This window comes from Canis lupus, chromosome 3 (genome assembly GCF_003254725.2).
Source record: "Canis lupus dingo isolate Sandy chromosome 3, ASM325472v2, whole genome shotgun sequence".
In the NCBI taxonomy this organism is placed as follows: Eukaryota; Metazoa; Chordata; class Mammalia; order Carnivora; family Canidae; genus Canis; species Canis lupus.
The window spans coordinates 30,729,785-30,752,060 of record NC_064245.1 but is presented as its reverse complement, the minus strand read 5'-3'; the positions used below and the strand labels follow the sequence as shown (position 1 = coordinate 30,752,060).

Here is a 22,276-nt window from a genome sequence, read left to right as displayed (position 1 = left end):
TTGTTGTTGGATAAAATTGAAATTTTATTCCATTATCTTTTATTTACATCTGTTGGTTTTGTGGGATAAAAACTTGTCGGGTAGTTGGTATTTTATAGATTTCACTGTAACAGTAAAAAATCCTTTAGTCTAAAAAGTACACAGTACACATCTATAATAGATGAACAGTGCTATTAATACCTACTCTCTGCATGTACACATTTTCTTTGTTTTTTTACCCTCAAGCTTTTGAGTCTCTAAATTTTAAGCTCTTTAACTGTTATTTTGAGAAATTCATTAGTATCTTACAGTACTACTATATAAGAAGTATGGTATTTTTAAATATTGGTAGGATCCTCATAATGGCTATTTTGTAAATGTGTTTGCTTCCTGTTTTTCTCCCCAGCCCTTTCATTTGTTTCACTTTTACTGTAATTTCAGATCTTCTTCTCCTTACTCAAGTAAGCTGAAAAATACTGTTACAGAACTATACATATTGTTATGGTAATACAGTTTATGAATATAGTTTATCTTCATCCTTGCATTTATTTTTTTTAAAGAGTTTTTATTCATTTATTCATGAGAGACACAAAGAGAGACGCAGAGACCCAGGCAGAGGGAGAAGCAGGCTCCATGCAGGGAGCCCAATGTGGGACTCTATTCCGGGTCTCCAGGATCAGGCCCTGGGCCAAAGGCGGCGCTAAACCGCTGAGCCACCCGGGCTGCCCTTCATCTTCGCATTTAAAGTATTTATTAAGACTTGCTATATGAAAAAAAAAAAAAAAAGACTTGCTATATGATGGTCCTGACTGGGGTGCTATAAAAATAAGAGATATATACCACATGTCCCACAGATTCATTGCTTTTTAGCATTTTACTGTCTAGGAATACAGGCAATAATTAAGTGTATAAAGATATTGTATGTTTTAATAGTGTCGGTATTATTATTAAAGAACAAGTAAAGATTTAAATTGCCACAAGATACATATTCAGTAAATATTTAAGGACGAATGGAGTAAGTTTAGTTGGTTGATGATTAAAGGGAAGTTGTAAAAACTGCAATTAACAAGGCTCAGGAGAAAAATCACAAACAGGTTAAAATTAGTGAGAAACAACCAAATTCCAGCATAACTTTTTGTAAGGAATAAGTATTATTTGTTAAGAACCTACTCAATGTTAGGCATTGTTTTAGGTTTATTATATTTATTTATTTATTTTTAAGATTTTATTTATTTATTCATAGAGACACAGAGAGAGAGAGAGAGAGGCAGAGACACAAGCAGAGGGAGAAGCAGGCTCCATGCAGAGAGCCCGACGTGGGACTCGATCCAGGGTCTCCAAGATCACGCCCCGGGCTGCAGGTGGCGCAAAACCGCTGCGCCACCGGGGCTGCCCAGGTTTATTATATTTAGTATTCACTCCCCCAAAATTCTGCAAAGGAGACATCCTTATTTTACATATAAAGAAATTATTGTTCAAAGAAGTTATGTAAGTTACCCAAAGTCATAGCTAATTAATAGTCTAGCCAGACTTTGAAACTCAGAGACATATAATATTTACTATCAATATATATGATTGTTTTTAACTCCAAAAACAACAACAAAAAAAAGACAACGATTACCCTGAAATGATTGAACATTTGAGAATCTTGTTAGAGCCCAGTTACATTCTGGGCATGTTGCATAGTTTTTCTTTAGTTTGAAATTTTTTTTTGAAAAAAATTCATCCACATACATTTTAAAGCTGCAATGGCATATTATGAGGCAGCTTACAGTGTTTTTCTATAACTAAAGGGATCTACTAGCAAGTCTATGTTTTAATTATGCATAAATAATTTAAGTGGTCTCTTTTGCAATCATTCTTTAATGTTAAAGGAATTATGTATTGATTTAACTCAGTATAAGAGTATTTCTCATGAAAAATAGTCATTGGTATCTATCTTTTTATTTTTTATATCTTTGAGTATTTTTTATGAATAATCTTGAGAAGTAACAAGGGATGGTGAACAATAACTTTATTAGAAATTGTAATAAAAATTGTAACTTAGTAAACAAATTTTTATCCCATATTTTCCTGAAATGAGTAATGGATGTCCTTTGAAAGCAAGTAGCTGCTCATCAATTTTTTATGCATGATCCTGAACTATCCATCCTATAAATAAAGATTCCAGATATTATACTCATGTTTAATAGATTTTAGCTTATCATTATGTCTGGTTCTTTATCTTGCACTTGTAACATCAAAACATTAACATTGAAAACTTTGACATCTCATAATCTTGTTAAAGAGAAGACATCCATTTTCTTTCCTCTATTATTGTAAAATATTTTCATTTTTTATTTATAAACACCACGTAGAAGTACAAGTCCAATAAGGTTTTCATTTCTACATCATCTATTTCCTTTCTGTCCCCTTTGTATACACATCTGCCTTAGACATTTGTTGATATACAAAACACATTAAATAATTTTTAGTGCATAAATATAAAGGATGAAAGAACAGTATCATATGTCCTGTTAGCAAAATGGGATATTCCAAGTTCTTGTTGCAAAATACTCTATGATGAAGTCCTTCCTGTTGAGTGACTAGATAGGAATGCCATATTTGCTATACTTAAAAATTCATTGTTTATTCGTTGATTCTTAAGTTTGAGAATATACCTATTTGAGTCATCTACAAATTCATATGCTGAGATTTTGCTTCTAAGATCAATTTCACCATCATTATAGTCTAGAGTGCTGTTAGTTTCTTTGCATTCACTTCTGATTTGTCTAATAATTTTGAAACTCTCCAGTCAGTTTTCTTCTCTTTGCCAGTATGGGCAGAAAATGAAAAATTCAGAACTTTCAACTATGTTGAAAGTTTCATTGTTTCAAACTATGTTTAGCTTTTATTAAAAGCTTTCATCAGTGAAAGCTACCAAAACACACCCCCTGCAAAAGTGGTGTCTCTATACTTCTTTTATACTTTCCTTCAAAGATAAAATACTGTGGGTAATACCATTAGAAAACTGAAAGATAATATAATAGTGATGGTTGATTTCAGTACCAGATCATCATTCTGGTGATTCTACTATTTCATTTTCTTATGATTTTATCTTTTAGCATAAATGATGAAAAATGATTATTAATTCCTAGGATAATGAAATAGCAAAATATGCAATATATAGGAAAATAAGATCCCTAAGATAATCACTATAATGTATCTTCAATTTATTAAAGGGTCAAATAAATCTATACAGAAATTGCAAGATAGAGTGAATTTTATTCTATTTAAAATGAATATATATATATATTTTAAAGATTTTATTTATTTATCCATGAGAGACACAGAAAGAGAGAGAGAAAAGAGGCAGAGACACAGGCAGAAGGAGAAGCAGGCTCCATGCAGGGAGCCCGACGTGGGACTCAATCCTGGAACTCCAGGATCACACCCTGGGCTGAAGGCAGGCACTAAACCCCTGAGCCACCCAGGGATCCCTAAAATGAATATTTTATTCTTTGGAAGTTTATTTATTTATTTTTAAGATTATTTATTCATGATAGACACAGAGAGAGGCAGAGACACAGGTAGAGGCAGAAGCAGGCTCCCCTCGGGGAGCACGATGTGGGACTTGATCCCGGGACTCCAGGATCATGCTCTGGGCTAAAGGCAGATGCTCAATCACTGAGCCACTCAGATGTCCCTCTTTGGAAGATTTCTAAGATTAAATAAGATATGAAAGATCTGTGCTTACAATAAAGTCATTCAAAGAAGAAACTCAAAAACAAACCGGGTCTGATATATCCTTATATGTCAAAGGTTAATATAACTTTGTTTCTTAATCTTCTTTTATAACCAAACACAAACTAGTTTGTATTTCCTTCTATCTCAAATAAAAGGGTTAGCCATTATAATTCCAAAATTATAATTTGACCAAATAAGGCATTCTTTCTAAAGATCAAAGCACATATTAATATACTACTAGTTCATTTATCTTTATCCAATCCAGTGAAATTTTAGCATTAAAAAATAGATGTATAGTGGCAGCCCGGGTGGCTCAGCAGTTTAGCGCCACCTTCAGTCCAGGGCCTGATCCTGGAGACCCGGGATTGAGTCCCACGTCGGGCTCCCTGCATGGAGCCTGCTTCTCCCTCTGCCTGTGTCTTTGCCTCTCTCTTTCTCTCTCTGTCTCTCTGTCTCTCATGAATAAAGTCTTAAAAAAATAGATATATAAAGTATAAAAATAGATGTATCAAAATCATTTGTAAAGTATATTATATTTGCCCATTGAGAATAGTTAGTAATACCTATGGGATCCCACCATTGCAAGCATTTCATAGTCAACCACACTTTATAAATCATGAGCTGAGAGAATTATCAGGAACCAAAGTGAAGTCAAGGGGATCAGTGTTCTACATGTAGAAATATTTATTTTTGCCTTCAGGCAGACATGTGAAAATCTACAAAGAACTGCTAGTAAATTCCAGAGATGAAGGCCTTTTCTAAAAAAAAAAAAAAAAAAACCCTTTGCTGCTTTCTAGTGATTATTATTTTTTAATAGAATGAAACCCAAACTATTTTGTGATTAAGATTAGTAAATGAGAGTTGTCTGGGTGGCTCAGTCAGTTAACTGTCTTTGGCTCAGGTCATGATCCCAAGCTCAGCGGGGAGCCTGCGTCACCCTCTCCCTCTGCCATTCCCACTTGTGCTCTCTGGATCTCTCTTTCTCTGTCGAATAGATAAAATCTTAAGAATTAGTATATGATACTGTAAACAAAAGTCAAACAGGTACATCATTTAAACAGGTTTTGTTGGTCATATTCTTGAGAAAAGTATTGAGGATTGGGCAGCCCGGGTTGCTCAGTGGTTTAGTGCCGCCTTCGACCCAGGGCGTGATCCTGGAGTCCTAGGATCGAGTCCCACGTCAGGTTCCCTGCATGGATTCTGCTTCTCTCTCTGCCTGTGTCTCTGCCTCTCTATCTGTCTCTCATGAATAAATAAATAAAATCTTAAAAAAGAAAAAAGTATTGAGGAATTTTTTAGCCTTTTTAGAGTGTTGTTTCCTTTCCTCACTTGGGGATTTTGAGGGGGAAAATGTAAATATATGTAATAAAGGGGTGGGAGATGAGGAAAGCATTGCTGCTATATGTCCAGGGACAGAGAAAACCTTCATATCTTTAAAGGGACAGATGAAGAAGAAGGAGGAGTAAGGGAAAGTGTTCACAGAAAGTATGGGAACCTGGATTAGCTCTGTCTTTCAAAGGAGGGAGTGGGTCTGGGCATGTTGTAGCCAAACTGATGAAAACCAAAAATTAAGAGTTAAAAACTTGAGAGCAGTCACAAAGAAATGACACGTTACATACAGGGAACACAATATGAACTGTCATGATCTTAACAAGTAATAGAGGTTAGAAAACAGTGGAGCAACATCTCTCAACTACTGAAAGAAAGACCTGTCAACTTTGTATCTGATGAAAGTATCTTTCACGAATAAAAAGATAAAATAATAAACCTCCTGGCATTTTAGTTATATATTTTGCATACTGACTAAAAATGTGGGCTCTAGGGACAGAATCTTAGGTTTGAATTTCAGCTTGGACACCTCTGGTGATCCTGGATGAATTACATAAATTCCCTAGGGTTCAATTTCCATATGTATTTTCCATACTTTAGTGAGATAATATCTAAAGTAGTGAGCAATCATGAGAAACAGATGAGAGAATGCTTTTTTAAATACAAAGTACCTGCTTGGCATATGGTAAATTGTTTGAAAATGTTAATTATTATTTATCTGTATGTACTTTTAGCACATATTTTGAATTTGCACCTTTATTCAAATGAAAACATTACTAATCTTTAGGATACAGCTGTTTTATAACCATGTTACTGCTATAACACAAACTTTGGTCTGTGTACAGTGCTGATCCATAATGAGATAATCACAGAATTTGAAGGTAAGCTATAAAATTATTGTCTCACAGTTTTGATGAAACAAGGATCCCAACATGGCTTGTTGGGTGTCTCTGGGTCATGAGGTTGCAGTCAAGTTCTTTCCTGGCGCTGCAGTCTTATCTGAAGACTGAACTGGAAGAGCGTCCGCTTCCAGACTCACTCACACGGACCTTCTGACAGGGCTGTGTCACAGAGCAGCTGGCTTCCCCAGAGTGAATATCTAAGTTGAGAACATCCAAGATGGAAGTCACATCCTTTTGTGACCCACTTTTATGTGTGACATCCCATCACTCCTGCTTCTGTTGTATTCTATTTGTGAAAAGAAAGTCATGTAATTACATATTGTATTCATTTGTTGTACTTTTTTTTTCATTTTCCTAGCATCTATGAAGTATTTTTAAATAACTAGTTTAGTGGTATTAAGAATTGCATATTTCATTTGTAGGTTAAATTTTGTTTCTTAGTATATTTGGTAGTGTAGAAATGGATAATTCTTATGCTAGAAGCTACTGTCAACATCTGACCAGTTTTCATAATACTATATACTATGTGCATTTAATAAGAGAGTCAGAATAAACTTTAATAATTTATTGGCATTAGGCAAGTGGTTTTGGCAAAAATATGAATTTAGGAATTTTTGCAAGTATGTTTAAGCTATTACGGTTTAAAATTCTGAAATCTGAGAAATTTAAGCTCTTAACTTTAATAATGATGAATACTTTAACCTTTTAAAAATTGTAGTCACACAATGAGAAGCCAGACTTTAAATCCTAAAACTAGGTTGGTCTTATTCTAGCTTCAAGCTTTTGAGTGAAGGAGGTAACAAACTTTTTGGTTCTAATCTCTGCTGAAATAAATGGATTTTAGCATCTACTTTTGACTACTAACTCTTTGAGCCCTGGTCGGGAAAAGAAAAACATTTCCAATAACTAGTATATTAGAAAGAAAAAAGAAAAAATTCCACAACGAAACCAAGACATGCAATTCATTTCCCTTTTTTAAAATAAAATTATGGTGTCCTCCAGAGGCAGAGATGGATTTTGCTTACCTGTGAAAGTTATATAATACAAGTGCACTTCTTTTTAAAATATTTTATTTACTTATTCATGAGAGACACACAGAGAGAGAGGCAGAGACACGGGCAGAGGGAGAAGTAGGCCCCTCGCAGGGAGCCTGATGTGGGACTGGATCCCATCATCCTGGGATCATGACCTGAACTGTTACATGTCTGTAGGATTAGATAGAGTGCAGGCTTTTTAACAGCCTTTTGTCCCATTCTTCTTCAGTAGCATAAGTTAAATGAATAGGAAGCTCATGAAGGAAAAAGACAGTCAAAGAAAATATATATGCATAGTTCTCTCAAAGATTTTATGTTGTTGGTGAAAACTTGCATTTTCTTTTAGCATATATTCTCATGGTTTGGGATCTGTAGAGTTATTTCTGGGTTTTTTTTTTCTGTCAGTGATACATATAAATTTAAAATCTTTTTAAATGGTTCATTCTGAAATAATTTTGAATTTTTTGTACATCCTATTATGCAAAGATATTAAGAAGTGAAGTCAAATACAAAGTTGCATCTGTGCTCTCATTGCTATCATTTAAAGTTGTATGCATGTAGTTTGAGTACATGTGTTCATGTATGTGTGTGTAAAATAATTGGAGTGGAACGTAGAAAATAACCTGTCGAAATTTTGGGGTTGTGATTTTTATTTTCTTGAAAATTTAAAAAAGGGCAGTGGTTTAGCGCTGTCTTCATTCAGCCCAGAGCGTGATCCTGGAGACCCGGGATCAAGTCCCACGTCGGGCTCCCTACATGGAGCCTGCTTCTCCCTCTGCCTCTATCTCTGCCTCTCATGAATAAATAAATAAAATCTTTAAAAAAATTTTTTTAAAGATTTTTATAATAAAATGAAAAGGAAATTTTTAGTCAGGCATTAATTGGGAAGTTGCTTTAAAACTAGGGTAATAGGGATGCCTGGGTGGCTCATGGTTGGGCGTCTGCCTTCCGCCCAGGGCATGATCCTGAAGACCTAGGATCAAGTCTTGCATTGGGCTTCCTGCCTGGACCCTGCTTCTACCTCTGCCTCTCTCTCTCTGTGTCTCTCATAAATAAATAAATAAAATCTTAAAAAAAATTTTTTTTTAAACTAGGGTAATATTACTAATTCATAGTATTTGGAGGATCCCTGTGTGGCTCAGAGGTTTGGCGCCTGCCTTTGGCTCAGGGCCTGATCCTGGAGTCCCGCGGTCGAGTCCCACATTGGGCTCCCTGGATGGAGCCTGGTTCATCCTCTGCCTGTGTCTGTGCCTCTCTCTCTGTCTCTCATGAATAAATAAAATCTTTTAAAAAAAATTCATAGTATTTAAATGTAGATAGTAAAAAGACAATTTAATCACAGCCTGAAATTTAGTTTAATCCATTTAATCTGTTCAAACAAACCTGTTGAATGTTTGAACATTTAGAGGATTAAAAATAATATTTGTTCTTCAGACATGCACAGGTTTTTCTGGAAAGATTTTTGGGTTTGGTTATTTATAATAGTGTATTAGAAATAGGAAGCAAGCTACACCTAGGAACTTAATGTAGTTCTAGTTTTCTATCCTTATCCTCTTTCCTCCCTCCCTTCCTCTCCATCTTCTCTCCTTCACTTTATCTTTCTTAATATCCTTAGTATTTTTGCATGTTTTCTGGTAGATTAATTCCAGATGACTGGTCAATATGCTAATCACTTGTGATATTGTTTAGTTTTGTGAGCTTTTTATAGGTAGGAGAAAACTAATAGTTTTGTGAGCTTTTTATAGGTAGGAGAAATCCTTACCACTCTAAAACTTCTTCCTTAGAAATGCTGAAAAAATCTAATTTTCCATGCTTACTAACACCAAAAACAAAGGTTGGCCCTATATTTTTTTAAGTGGTAACCTGAATAGTTAGTGGTAGAATCAGACTGGGAAGAACTTTAATATTTTCAGAGAAAATATACTTTTAAACCAATATACTAAACCACAAGAACCCAAGTTCTTTCCTTTGCGTTGTATGTAACTATTTGTGCTTCTAAGTTGAAGTGAAACAGACTATATTTGTAGTATCGAGCTATAAAAATGTTTGACTGTTTTTTTCATAATCATAGGACAAGTAGTTTTTTGGGAACAAAACAAGCAATATTCATCTGTAAGATCCATGAACTTTGGCTTTTTCTTTAGGATGCTTACAGTGAATCTACAGTCCATCTTTTTTATTTTTTAAAGATTTTATTTATTTATTCATGAGAGACAGAGACAGAGAGAGGCAGAGACGCAGGCAGAGGGAGAAGCAGGCCCCATGCAGGGAGCCTGACGTAGGGCTCGATCTCGGGTCTCCAGGATCACGCCCTGGGCTGAAGGCGGCGCTAAACCGCTGAGCCACCCAGGCTGCCCCTCTACAGTCTATCTTGAAGCTATTTCACAGCTCTGGAAATTTGGCTTAACTATTTTTTTGTTCAGAAGATTTTATCTATTCATTTGAGAGAGAAAGAGAGCATGAGCCAGGGGAAAAGGCAGCAGGGGAGGAAGAAGCAGACGCCCTGCTGAGCAGGGAGCCAATTGCAGGGCTTGATCCCAGGACCCTGAGATCATGACCTGAGCCCAAGGCAGGCAGTTAACCAGCCGAGCCACCCAGGCACCCCTTGGCTTAACTTCAATGATAATATTGATTGAGAGTTTATTATAGCCCAGAGAGTTTATTATATCCTAGCCATACTAGGCTCTTATATACTTCTCTCACAAAGCCATTTAAAGTAGTATTAAATCTCACTTACCAGAAAAATACAAAGTACAAAATACAAAGTAACAATCTTTTCTGATACTTATATGATCATCTCTGCTGGGAGCTAGCTCTCCCTTTCAATGTATGGATTTCTGAAGAAATTCAGTAAGAACTAATGGGGAGAACAGCATAAACCAGGACTAATGAGAGATTCCAGAAATTTGAAAATAACAGAAATACTAACCAATGAAAACAAAAGACAGGCTCACTACAGGGACATAGATGATTTACTAGAAGGAACTCATAATAATCAGGTATACTACAACTTCATTCAACAAATTATTTATTGAGCACCTTCTCTGTTGCCAAGCACGCTTGAGTCATCTGGGATATACATCAGTTAAAACAAACAAAAAAGAAAGTTCCTTGCCCTCTTGGAGCTTCCATATATACAGGAGAGATAGACAATAAGCATAATAAGTAAACCTATGTTTATTATTATGTTAGAAAATGATAAGGGCTATGAAAAACATGGGGATGTTGGGAAGATGGGGTGGGAGGTATTAATCAGGTTGCAATTTAAATAGGAAGATCAGGGTAAAGCCTCATTGAGAAGGTAACTTTTGGGGTGCATGGGTGGCTCAGTGGTTGAGCGTCTGCCCTTGGCTCAGGTTGTGGTCTTGGGAGTTACAGAATCAAATCCTGCATCAGGCTCCCTGCAGGGAGCCTGTTTCTCCCTCTGCCTGTGTCTCTGCCTCTCTGTGTGTCTCCCATGAATAAATGAAATCTTAAAAAGAGAACGTAACGTTTAAGCAAAGACTTGAAGGGAAGTTAGTCAAGAGAGTATCAGCTGAAGAACCCTAAAGGAGAGGATTCAGGATTAGAATGTGCTTACCAGATTTGAGGGACAGCAGAGACCAGTGTGGCTGGAGAGTAGTGAGCAAGGGGGAGAATATTAGGTAAAAGGGTAGACAGGTAACAGGTAGTTTGAATCCAGATTCTGTTGGGACTTTGGCTTTTATTCTGGAGTAAGAATGGGTGCCGTTGTACAATTTTCAGAAGAGTAATGTGACCTCACTTGTGATTTAGAAGAATCAGTTGGGCTACTGTGTTGATAAATGACTACATGGAGGGCAGAAAGAGACTATTTAAGAGGTGGTTGCATTAATCTAGGCAAGAGATAAGGGTGGTTCATACTAGGGTGGAAGCAATGACAGTAGTGAGAAGTGGTTAAATTCAGGGTACATTTTGAAAATAGAGTCCACAGGATTTGCTGACAATTTGGTGTGGAGAGTATGAGAAAGAGGGAGCTCAAGAGTGACTACAAGGTTATTTGTATGAGCAACTGGAAGGGAATGGAGTTGCCTTCAATGAGATGAGGCTCAAGATTGCATGCAAATAGAACTGCTTTGAGGGATGGAGGCAGATGACAAGATCAGTTTTGGACATGTTAAATGTAGGATGCCAGACGGGCATTTGGATCGCAGCTATAAACTTGGAAGTCATTAACATGTAGAGGATAGTAAACATCCTCATGAAAGTAGACATAAATGGTCTGGTAATTGGGCATCAACAAGACAGGAAGGTAGCTGAATACTAACTTTACCTATCTCACAACTTTGCCTGGTGCCGACACTACTGATAATAACCCAGTTCTTCTGACCCAATTAGGGACCAAAATCAACTCTTAGAGTTTTGGGGCTAATATATTTGTTATGAAATAGTAGGCATTCAACAAGTGTTTCTTTTCCTTTCATATATTTCATCATTTAAAGGACAAGGCAGCTTGGCGCACGTGGGTGTCACAGTTGGTTGAGTGTCTGACTCTTGGTTTCAACTCAGGTCATGATCTCAGGGTTGTGAAATCGAGCCCCGAGACAGGATCTGTGCAGAACATGGAGTCTGTTTGAGATTTCCTCTCCCTCTGCCCCTCCTGCTCATGGTCTCTCTTTCTCAAATAAATACGGTTTTGAAAGAAATAAAGAATAAGGCAGCATAAATGTAGTGAATCTGCATTCAGCCTCTTCACTCTTCAGGCGTCTTGGTTTGGGGAAAATATAAACCAATTACATTCACTAGTTTTATTAGAAAACGTTAAGAGGGCTACTAAAGCATAACACAAAATATAGGGTGATATTAGGCTGAATATGTTAGTTGAAAAGTCAAACAATAAAAACAGAAAAATAGCCAGTATTCTCTTGGGCACTGGAAACAACAGCACCAGTGGTTCCTATACTTTGGGGGCACATTGGAATAACCCGGGCGTGTCTTAAAAATACTGATATCTGGTTCTACCTCCAGACCTTCTGATTTTTTATCTCATATGTAGAGTCAAACAACAACAACAACAAAAACAACCTGATGTCATAGATGCAGAGAACAGATTAGTGGTTGCTAGAGGTGAGTGGTGGATAGGTGAAATGAGTAAAGGTGGTCAAAAGGTAACAAACTTCCAGCTATAAAATAAATCATGGGGATATAAAGTATAGATAGAATGGTGACTATAGTTAATATGGTATCATATATTTGAAAGTTGGTAAGAGATTAGAACTTAAAAGTTTTCAGCAAAAGAAATTATGTAACTATGTGTGGTGATGGATGTCAACTTTAAAAAAAAAAAGGGGGGGGATCCCTGGGTGGCGCAGCGGTTTAGCGCCTGCCTTTGGCCCAGGGCGCGATCCTGGAGACCCGGGATCGAATCCCACGTCGGGCTCCCGGTGCGTGGAGCCTGCTTCTCCCTCTGCCTATGTCTCTGCCTCTCTCTCTCTCTCTCTGTATGTGTGCCTATCATAAATAAATAAATATTTAAAAAAAAAAAAAAAAGGAAAAGAAGAGGTCCTTAAGGCAGCATAGAATAAATAGATTAATCTCTAAATCATGCAAATAAGAAATCACTGGCATAATTTGTTGAGCGTCATGGCAGTGTTCACCTGGTCATTTCTTTATAGTGTAAGTGAACTCAAATTGGAAAAAGCTGTGATGTTATGGCAGCTGTATTAGCTTGGAATGAGAAGACTTGGATTCACACCAGTTCTTTTGCTCATTAGCAAACTTAAGATGGCCAATTCACTTAACCTTGCTGAAACTCCAGTTTCTGTCTTCCTGGCATGAGAATAATCAAATCTGTCTTGCATGGTTACTATAAATACTTTAAAAAGCTAATATATGTAAAAGTAAATAATAAAGTATTATTTAAAGACTTTAAAGAATTATTATTTGAAAGGATTTTTCTTAACCTTAGAAATGACATGACATTGTAAAATGTAATAATTTCGTAGAAGTGAATAGATTATTATATTTTGTGTATTTTTTCACTGCTTTAAGAAATGGAGCTCTGTATACAGTAGGTAATGAAAGCTATTGAACTTACCATGTTTAGTACGCGAAGTGTTTTTTTGTATTTATTTCCTATACAGTGTATTAATATGTGAAAAACATGAACTTTGGACTCAGGCCTGGATTTCAACATGGATCTTGTCACTTATTAGCAACTTTGTGTCAGTAGACATGTTCTTAGTCTTAGATTTCTTTTCTCTTTATATTAGGGATAATAAAATTTATCTTTCACAGCAGGGCTACTGTGTGAGGTTCCAGTGTAAAGTGCCAAGCATAGTACCTGGCACAAAACTTATGGGAAATGTTAATTCCTTTTTTTCTCTCTGAAAGTACAATAATCTAGGAAGAGTAATTTAAGAGTCTAAGTAATGATAACTTCTCAATGGCTAAAAATTCTTAAATGTTTTACTTGTTTGACTGGTTCTTTATCACTTTAACTTTGAAGTATCCACCTCCTCACCATGAATACTTTAAAAAGTAGTGTTTATTTTGTTTTTTCAGATAATAAAAAAAGCTTTAAGTTTACACCATGGATAGCACCAAGGAGAAGAATGGCAGTTACAAAGATGATCTTCTGCTTAGGATGGGACTTAATGATAATAAAGCCGGAATGGAAGGATTAGATAAAGACAAGATTAACAAAATTATAATGGAAGCCACGAAAGTACGTTTCTTATTTCTTTTGCTATCATTAATTTAGTAGCTTTTTATTTTAATTTTTAATTAATTAATTAATTCAATTTGCCAACGTATAGTATAACACCCAGTGCTCATATCCCGTCAAGTGCCCTCGGTGCCTATCACCCACTACTCCATTCCTCCACCCACCTCCCCTTCTGTAACCCTTTGTTTCCCATAGTTAGGAGTCTAATGATTTGTCTGCCTCTCTAATTAGTAGCTTTTTAACTTTCTGTTTAAAATAAAATCAATAAGCTTTAAATATCTTTTATTGTAGTTTTTAATATTTTAAAGTATCCTGTTGTTAAGACAAACAGGTATGGAATAAACTCTCTTCTGTTCTGTTACTCTTGCCATCCAGTTTTCTGCTTCACATACACATAATATGCATGTTAAAGCAAAATAACATACATGCTCTTTTTTCACCCTTTTTCTAAGTAGAAGAATACTGTAATTGTGGTTTTTGTTTTTGTTTCCATTAATGTAATTTGGAGGTCTTTCTGTATAAGTAAAGATCTTCATTCTTTTTTATGCCTTCATGTGTGGATATAATAAAATTTTTTGAACCAATCAGAATGTTTATTTATAAACATTTAAGTCATTTCTAGTCTTTTGTTTTTTACCAGCAATACTACAGTGAATGACCTAGTATTTTATCACACATGTGCAGATAAAATTATAGGAGAGATTCTACAAGTGGAATTATTCTACCAAATACAGATAGCAAAAAGGGATATATGCATGTGCAGTTTTTATGAATTGCCCAATTTCCCTCCATAGTAGATATATCAATTTAAATTATCACTGCCAGTATATGAGAGTATATTACCATGGTACAACTGTGCTAGTATAGTGTGTAACTAAACTTTTGGATTTGCTAATCTACAGTGATATAGTGTAGCATTAATTTGCATTTCTCTTATGAAAAGTCAGATATTGTGGACATTGCTGCTATAAATTATGGACATTGCTGCTATAAACATCGGGGTGCAGGTGTCCCGGCGTTTCATTGCATCTGCATCTTTGGGGTAGATCCCCAGCAGTGCAGTTGCTGGGTCATAGCGCAGGTCTATTTTTGACTCTTTGAGGAACCTCCACACAGTTTTCCAGAGTGGCTGTACCAGTTCACATTCCCACCAACAGTGTAAGAGGGTTCCCTTTTCTCCGCATCCTCTCCAACATTTGTGGTTTCCTGCCTTGTTAATTTTCCTCATTCTCACTGGTGTGAGGTGGTATTCTAAGTTTTCTTTTAAGAAAAAAGATTTTATTTATTTGTTTGAGAGAGAGAGAGAGGGACCAAGAGAGCATAAGCAAGAGGAAGGGCAGAGGGAGAAGCAGGCTCCCCACTGAACAGAGAGCCTGAAATGGGGCTTCATCCCAGGCGCCCCTAAAATTTTCTCTTAACTGACATTTTTAATGAAAATTTCTTCCAATTTGGTATGTGTTGAGTATTATTATATTTTGATTATTTAAGCATTTAGGTCACTGCTATTGGTAACATACAAATGATGTGAAAATCTTGATGGTAAAAATATATTCATGATTTTCCTGAAATGAAGTCAAGAAACACAGAGTTTATGAAATAAACATCATCTAGGAGAAAAAAAGAAAAATCAGATAGTGCATCTTTTCATATGTTTAAAAAGCCACTTGTGGGACACCTGGATGGCTCAGTGGTTGAACATCTGCCTTTGGCTCAGGTTGTGATCCCCGAGTCATGGGATCGAATCCTGCATCAGGCTCTCCGTGGGGAGCCTGCTTCTCCCTCTGCCTGTGTCTCTGCCTCTATCTGTGTCTCTCATGAATAGATACATAAAATCTTAAAAAAAAAAAAAAAAGTTCTTTTTAAAGCCACTTGTATTTTACTTTTTTGCAAACTGTCTCTTCTTGTCCTTTGTATAGTTTTCCATTTATTATACATCTTTTTACTTTGCTTATGGTGTACTTTATCCTGTGCAGAAGTTTTTTGTTTGCTTTTTTATATGAACTTGAATTAGTCAATGACATATGCTTTTATCCAAGGTCCTAAATGTTTTCTTCTAACATCTCTGGTCTCATGTGTATATTATGAAATATCCGTGTAGAAAGGTGTAAAATTAGAATATCTTTTTTCTTAAGAAATGCATGCTGAAATCCACAGCAACTTACTTTTAAATGATTTAGCCAAAAAGAGGAAGAGGAGCATGCATTTGTGTGTGTACACATGTCTGTGCAAGTGGAGCTGGAGTGTGTGTATATGCATATACATAGGAGTTGTGGGAGAAACTAAATGTAGCAAGTATCTTAAATAAGACATGTGAGTGTTTATTGTATTATTCTTTGAACTGTTGGAAGATGTGGAAATTCCAAAATAAAAAATTGAGGGAAAAATAATTTTTTAACTGTATAAAACAGAAATACATTTTAAAAGTAAAAGAATTGGGACGCTTGGATGGCTCAGCGGTTGAGTGTCTGCCTTTGGCTCAGGGCGTGATCCTGGGGTTCAGATCAAGTCCCACATCGGGCTCCCTGCATGGAGCCTGCTTCTCTCTCTGCCTGTCTCTCCCCCGATCCACCCCCACCCCTGTCTCTCATGAAATAAATAAAATCTTTAAAAATAAATAAATAGATAGATAGATAAATAAATAAAAGCAAAAGAATTGAGATGAAGTAAACAAGCATAATATATGGACCCTAGTTGGATCTTGGTTTGAACAAATATTTTTGGAGCATTTAAGGGAATTTGAATATGGATCCTTTCCTTAGTGATCTGCAGTGCTTTCTTCTATTCTATTGGATTATTTTTTGTTATATCTTTACAATATGACCTTAATTACAGTACTTTATAATAAATCTTGATAACAGCTAGGACAGGTTCCTTTTTTACTCTTTATTCTTTTTGAAGAGTATCTTAGATATTCTTGAAACTTTGCTGTACCATATAAACCATAGGACAACACGAGGGTTAGAAGCACTTATCCCCACACACACACACAGTTGAAAATCCATGTACAACTTTTGACTCTTCCAAAATAAACTGCTGATAGCTTAACCAATAACATAAACAGTTGATTAGCACAAATTTGTATATTGTGTGTATTATATATTGCATTCTTACAATAAAGTAAGCTAGAGAAAAGAAAATATTATTAAGAAATTCTTAAGGAAGAGAAAAATACCTATTTACAGTATTGTCTATATTTATTGAAAAAAATCCATGTATAAGTGGACCTGCACAGTTCAAACCTGTGATGTTCAGGGGTCAACTGTACACACATATCAGTCATAAAACTGTATATGCATATCATCTGATTGACATGTATCAATCATAGGAAATATATACCTTACATGTATTTTATATATTAATATATATTAAAATATTTATATATTTTGTATGATATTTCTCTAGTATGGGGGGAATGGGAAGTTCATCATAAATATCTTTTTTAAATTGAAATTTTCTAGTTGTTACTGCTTCACAGCCAATGCAGTTTACTTCTTTAAAACTTTTATAGGGCAGCCCTGGTGGCGCAGCGGTTTAGCGCCGCCTGCAGCCCAGGGCTTGATCCTGGAGACCCTGGATCGAGTCCCACGTCAGGCTCTCTGCATGGAGCCTGCTTCTCCCTCTGCCTGTGTCTCTGCCTCTCTCTCTCTCTCTCTGTGTGTGTCTCTATGAATAAATAAATAAATTTAAAAATAAAATAAAATAAAATAAAACTTTTATAAAAGAAAATTTTAAACATGTACAAAATTAGAATACTAAAGTGAATTCCTGGGTAATCATCACCCAGTGTCAACAGTTATCAACATGTTTGTAAATATTGTTTCATCTATGTTACCCTGCCTAGTGAATTTTAAAGGTAGAGACTGGAGTATTTTCAAACAATTCCTAATAAGTTGGACAAATTTCAAAAAGTTTCCAGTTTCCAAAACTGACTCAAGAAAATATGGAAAATCCAAATAGACCTTTAACAAGGAAAGAAATTAATAATTAACATCTCCCCACCCTGTAAAAAAAACAGGTAACAATGGCTTCAGTGGTGAATTTTATCTGACATTTAAAGGAGAAATAAGAGACACCTAGGTGACTCAGTAGTTGAGCATCTGCCTCTGGCTCAGGGAGCCTGCTTCTCCCTCTGTCTGTGTCTCTGTGCCTCTCTCTCTCTCTCTCTCTCTGTCTCTGTCTCTCATGAATAAATAAATAAAATCTTTTTAAAAATAAGTAAGTAAAGGAGAAATATCAATATTCCACAAGCTCTTCCAAAAAATAAAAAGGATGTGACATTTAGAAACTCATTCTGTGAGACCAGTATCACCTTGACACCATAGCCAGACAAGCAGAAGATTTTAGATCATTGTCAATATAAAAGTCCTCAACAAAACGTTAGCAAACTGAATCCAACTATATGTATATATAAAACTATATGTGTAACTATATATATAAAGATTATGTATCATGACCAAGTGGAATTTATTCCAGGAATGCATTTTTCTTCTAAAAATCAGGAACAAGGCAAAGATGCCCATTCTCCTGTCTATGCAACATAGTCCAGAAAGTTCTAGCTAATTCAGTCAGGCAATAAAAAGAAATAAAAGGCATTTAGATCGGGAAGGAAGAACTAAAACTATCTCTTCACAAATAACGTGATGTTACATGTAGAAACTCTTCAGGAATTTCAAAAGGAATGCAACAGTTATACCACGAAAATCACAAAAATGTGTTGGGGGAAAGTAAAGATTTAAAAAATGGATAGGGGTGCATGGGTGACTCAGTTGGTTAAACATCTGCCTTCCACTCAGGTCATGATCCCGGGGTCCTGGGATTGAGCCCCTTGTTGGGCTCCCTGCTCAGGGGAGTCCATTTCTCTTTCTCCCTCTGCCCCTCCCCCAGCTTGTGTGAGCTCGTGCGTGCGCGCGCTCTCTCTCTCTCAAATAAGTAAATAAATCTTTAAAAAAATTTAAAAATAAAAAATGAAGAAAGATTACATGTTCAAGGATGAGAAGACTCAATATTGTTAAGAGGGTATTTCTCCTCAAATTTATCTGCAGATTCAATGTACTTCCCCATCCAAATTCCAGGGGAATTTTTCTGCAGAAATTGATAAACAGACTAAAATTTATGTGGAAATGCAAAAACATCTAAAACAGCCAGAACAGTTTTGAAAAGGACAAACATGGAGTTCTTTGACTTTCCTGGGGTTTTTTGTTGTTGTTGTTGTTGTTTTAAGATTTTATTTATTTATTCATGAGAGATACAGAGAGAGAAGCAGAGACATAGGCAGAGGGAGAAGCAGGCTCCCCGCAAGGAGCCCAATGTGGGACTCGATCCCAGGACCCTGATGTCACGACCTGAGCCAAAGACAGATGCTTAACCACTGAGCCACTGAGGCGTCCCAACTTTCCTGTTTTAGAACTTATTATAAAGCTACAGTTATTAAGAAGTGTGGTGCTGCTATAAGACTAGATGTATTGAACAATGGAGCAGAATTAAGAGTCCAGAAGTAAATCTTGTATTGACACTTTATTAGTTTTTGATAAAAGTACTAAGGCAGAAGAATATATGATCTGTTCAGCAAATGGTCCTGGGACAGCTGAATATCTACACGCAAAAAAGATGAACTGAGACCCTCAGTTCACGCCATACACAAATATAACTCAAAATCGGGTGAAATGTAAGAGCTGATACAGTAAAAACTTCTAGAAGATAGGAAAAAATCTGAAACATTTGGTTAGGAAGCATTTCTTAGATACACCACCAAAAACACAATTAATAAAAGAAAAAGTTGACAAGTCAGACCTCATCAAATTTCAAAACTTTTGCACTTTTAAAAGATACAGTTAAAAAAGAAAATGATATGGGACGCCTGGGTGGCTCAGCAGTTGAGCATCTACCTTCAGCTTAGGTCATGATCTGGTCCTGGGATCGAGTCCTGCTTTGGGCTCCCCACAGGAAGCCTGCTTCTCCCTCTGCCTGTGTCTCTGCCTCTCTGTGTGTATCTCATGAATAAATAAATAAAATAATACAATCTTTAAAAAGAAAATGATAAGCCACATACTAGTATAAAATATTTGCAAAATACTTATTTGATAAATGATTTACATCCAGATTATACAGAGAATTCTTACAAATTATTAAGACAACCTAATCAAAAATGGGCAAAAGATATAACTAGTCATCTCACTAAAGATGTAAGAATGGCTCTTAAGCACATGAAAGATGTTCAACATCATTAGTTATCAGGGAAATGCAAATTAAAACCACAATGAGGTGCCATTCACACTATTACAGTCTAGAATGACTATGAGACAGACAATAACAAATGCTGATAACAATGTGGAAAAGTTGGAACCCTTATGCCTTGCTAGTGGGATTGTAAAATGGTTCAGCCACTTTGGAAAACAGTCTGGCAGTTCCTCAAAAGGTTTAACATTGAGTTACCATATGACACAGAGATTCCACTCCTGGGTACGTAAATAAAGTAAAAACATATGTCCATGTAAAAATGTATAAATGAATGTTCATTGCAGCATTTTTCATAAAAGCCATAAAATAAAGATAATGTAAATTTCCATCAATCCAATGAGTAGATAGATGTAGATGTTATGTTTAGTAATAAGATGATAAGTAATTTTCTAAAAGTGATTTTCTACATTTTATTTAATGACTAACATTAAAAATTTTTAAGTGCTTTATTTTTAAAATTTTTTTAGAGAAGGTTGTGGGGGTGGGGGGTGGAAGGAGTGTAGAGAGGATCTTAAGAAGTCTCCATGCCCAGGTTGGAACCAGACCTGTGGCTTGATTTCAGGATCCTGAGATCATGACCTAAGCCAAAATCAAGAGTCGAATGCTTTACCAATTAAGCTACCCAGACACCCCTTAAATGCTTTTTAAGTAAAAACGAAAGTGATAACTGATGACCTAAATGACTGATATGGATATGCCTCGTGGATCCTGACTAGAACACATTGTTATTTTTTGAGTGTATATCTGTACTCATCCCAGAGAGTTTGTCCTGTGTAAGCACTGCTTCAGCAATCCTATGATGTAGGTAACTATAATTCATTTTATAGGGAAAGACATTGACACACAGAAAGATTAAGTAGCTTTAGAGTTCCCAGCTTGTAAGTAGTGGAGCTAAGTTCTGAATTCAGTTATTCTGATTCTAGCCTGTATGCTTAGCCACCATGGTGATACTACAGTGATGCTTTCCTTCTGCCCCTTTACTTATGCTTTATTTTCTTACATAGGGGTCCAGATTTTATGGAAATGAGCTCAAGAAAGAAAAGCAAGTCAACCAACGAATTGAAAATATGATGCAACAAAAAGCTCAAATTACCAGCCAACAGCTAAGGAAAGCACAATTACAGGTATTAATTTAATTGTTAAATAAAGTGGAAGGTAGTAGAATAGTAATTGATAGTAAAATGTATCGTGATCATGTCGTAATGAAAACAAGGTAAACTGTACATGTTCATTACCATGTAAAAAATTTTTTTTTTTTTTTACCATGTAAAATTTAACAGAGATGCATATATGGTTAAATATCACCCTACTCTTTTATATCAAGACCCCATACCTAGACATTGTCACCTCCATTATACAGAAAAGTAAATGGAGCTTGAATTAGGGTAAATAACTTGCCTAGCTTCAGACTAGGATTTAATCCAGAGTTTATGTTCTTTTTATTATATACACATTTTGCAACTAGAAAAAGGCCGCAGGATAAATGTGGCATGTTTTCTTCAAATGCCGATTTTGCAAAAATGATTTGGGGTAACATGTTAACTAATTAAATTAGAAATTTAAAGCATAATTATGTTGTACTCAAACTAGGGTAGACTGCCAAATGTCCAATGTATTTTTAAGATAAAACACCAAGCTTCTGAAAATTTGGAGGCTTTTGGCTTCTCCACCATCCTCAGGGAATAAATACTCAAGAGTTTCCTCTGGTATTTAAAAGCTATTTAGGAGGAAAGTTAGAGTAGAGCAAAGTTGCAGGGCTTTGTGTAGTAGATCGAGAACTCAAAGTAGTTAAGGCTCTGCTAGTAAAACTGAAGTTTACTTTTTTTTTTTTTATATATAATTACTCTGAAAGAGTTTTTACCCTATCAAAATCTGATTCAATTTGACAAAGCACTTTAGGCTATAAATAATGAAAAAAAATTATATTAATCTATGCCACAAAATTCTTCTCACGATAGAGTTCAGAATTTTATTTCTTCTTTATCAATCTATAATGTGTCATTTTCTTTCATATATGGTTTCCTAGAGCACAAGCTAAATTTTTATATTATGTGTTAAGTGGTTCTGCTATCATGACAAAAGATCACTTGCCTTTGTCTTTCAAATCCTCATTTTTAATGCTTCATAGTGTTGTACTCTATAGAGGTACCATAATTTATTTACATTATCCCACCAGGGTTTCAGTTTTTTGTTTTATATATAACCTTGTGATGATCATTTTTATCTATATATGTTTACACTCTTGTCCTGTTATTTTCATCAAAGACTAGTTTTACATTTTCAACACCAGAATGCTAGTTTCCTCACATACTTTAAAACTCTATCTTATTAATTTTATCGATCTTGTAGTTTTTGCTGGTAGTGTCCAAATATTGTTTCATGGT

General features: G+C 35.6%; 1 protein-coding gene across 9 annotated transcripts in view; it reads left to right on the top strand.

Annotated features, from left to right (window-relative positions):
• POLK (DNA polymerase kappa) overlaps positions 1-22,276 on the top strand; it is a 66,398-nt gene that overhangs the window by 9,351 nt on the left and 34,771 nt on the right. For 8 of the 9 annotated variants that reach the window (XM_025437430.3, XM_025437431.3, XM_035714337.2 and 5 more), the window contains exons 2-3: positions 13,493-13,655; positions 20,897-21,016. In XM_025437430.3, the coding sequence (XP_025293215.1) occupies positions 13,521-13,655; positions 20,897-21,016 (255 nt within the window). In that variant the 5' untranslated portion in view covers positions 13,493-13,520. Of the gene's footprint in view, positions 1-1,222; positions 1,377-13,492; positions 13,656-20,896; positions 21,017-22,276 lie in introns of those variants that run through there. The other variant, XM_025437433.3, reaches the window with a different exon arrangement.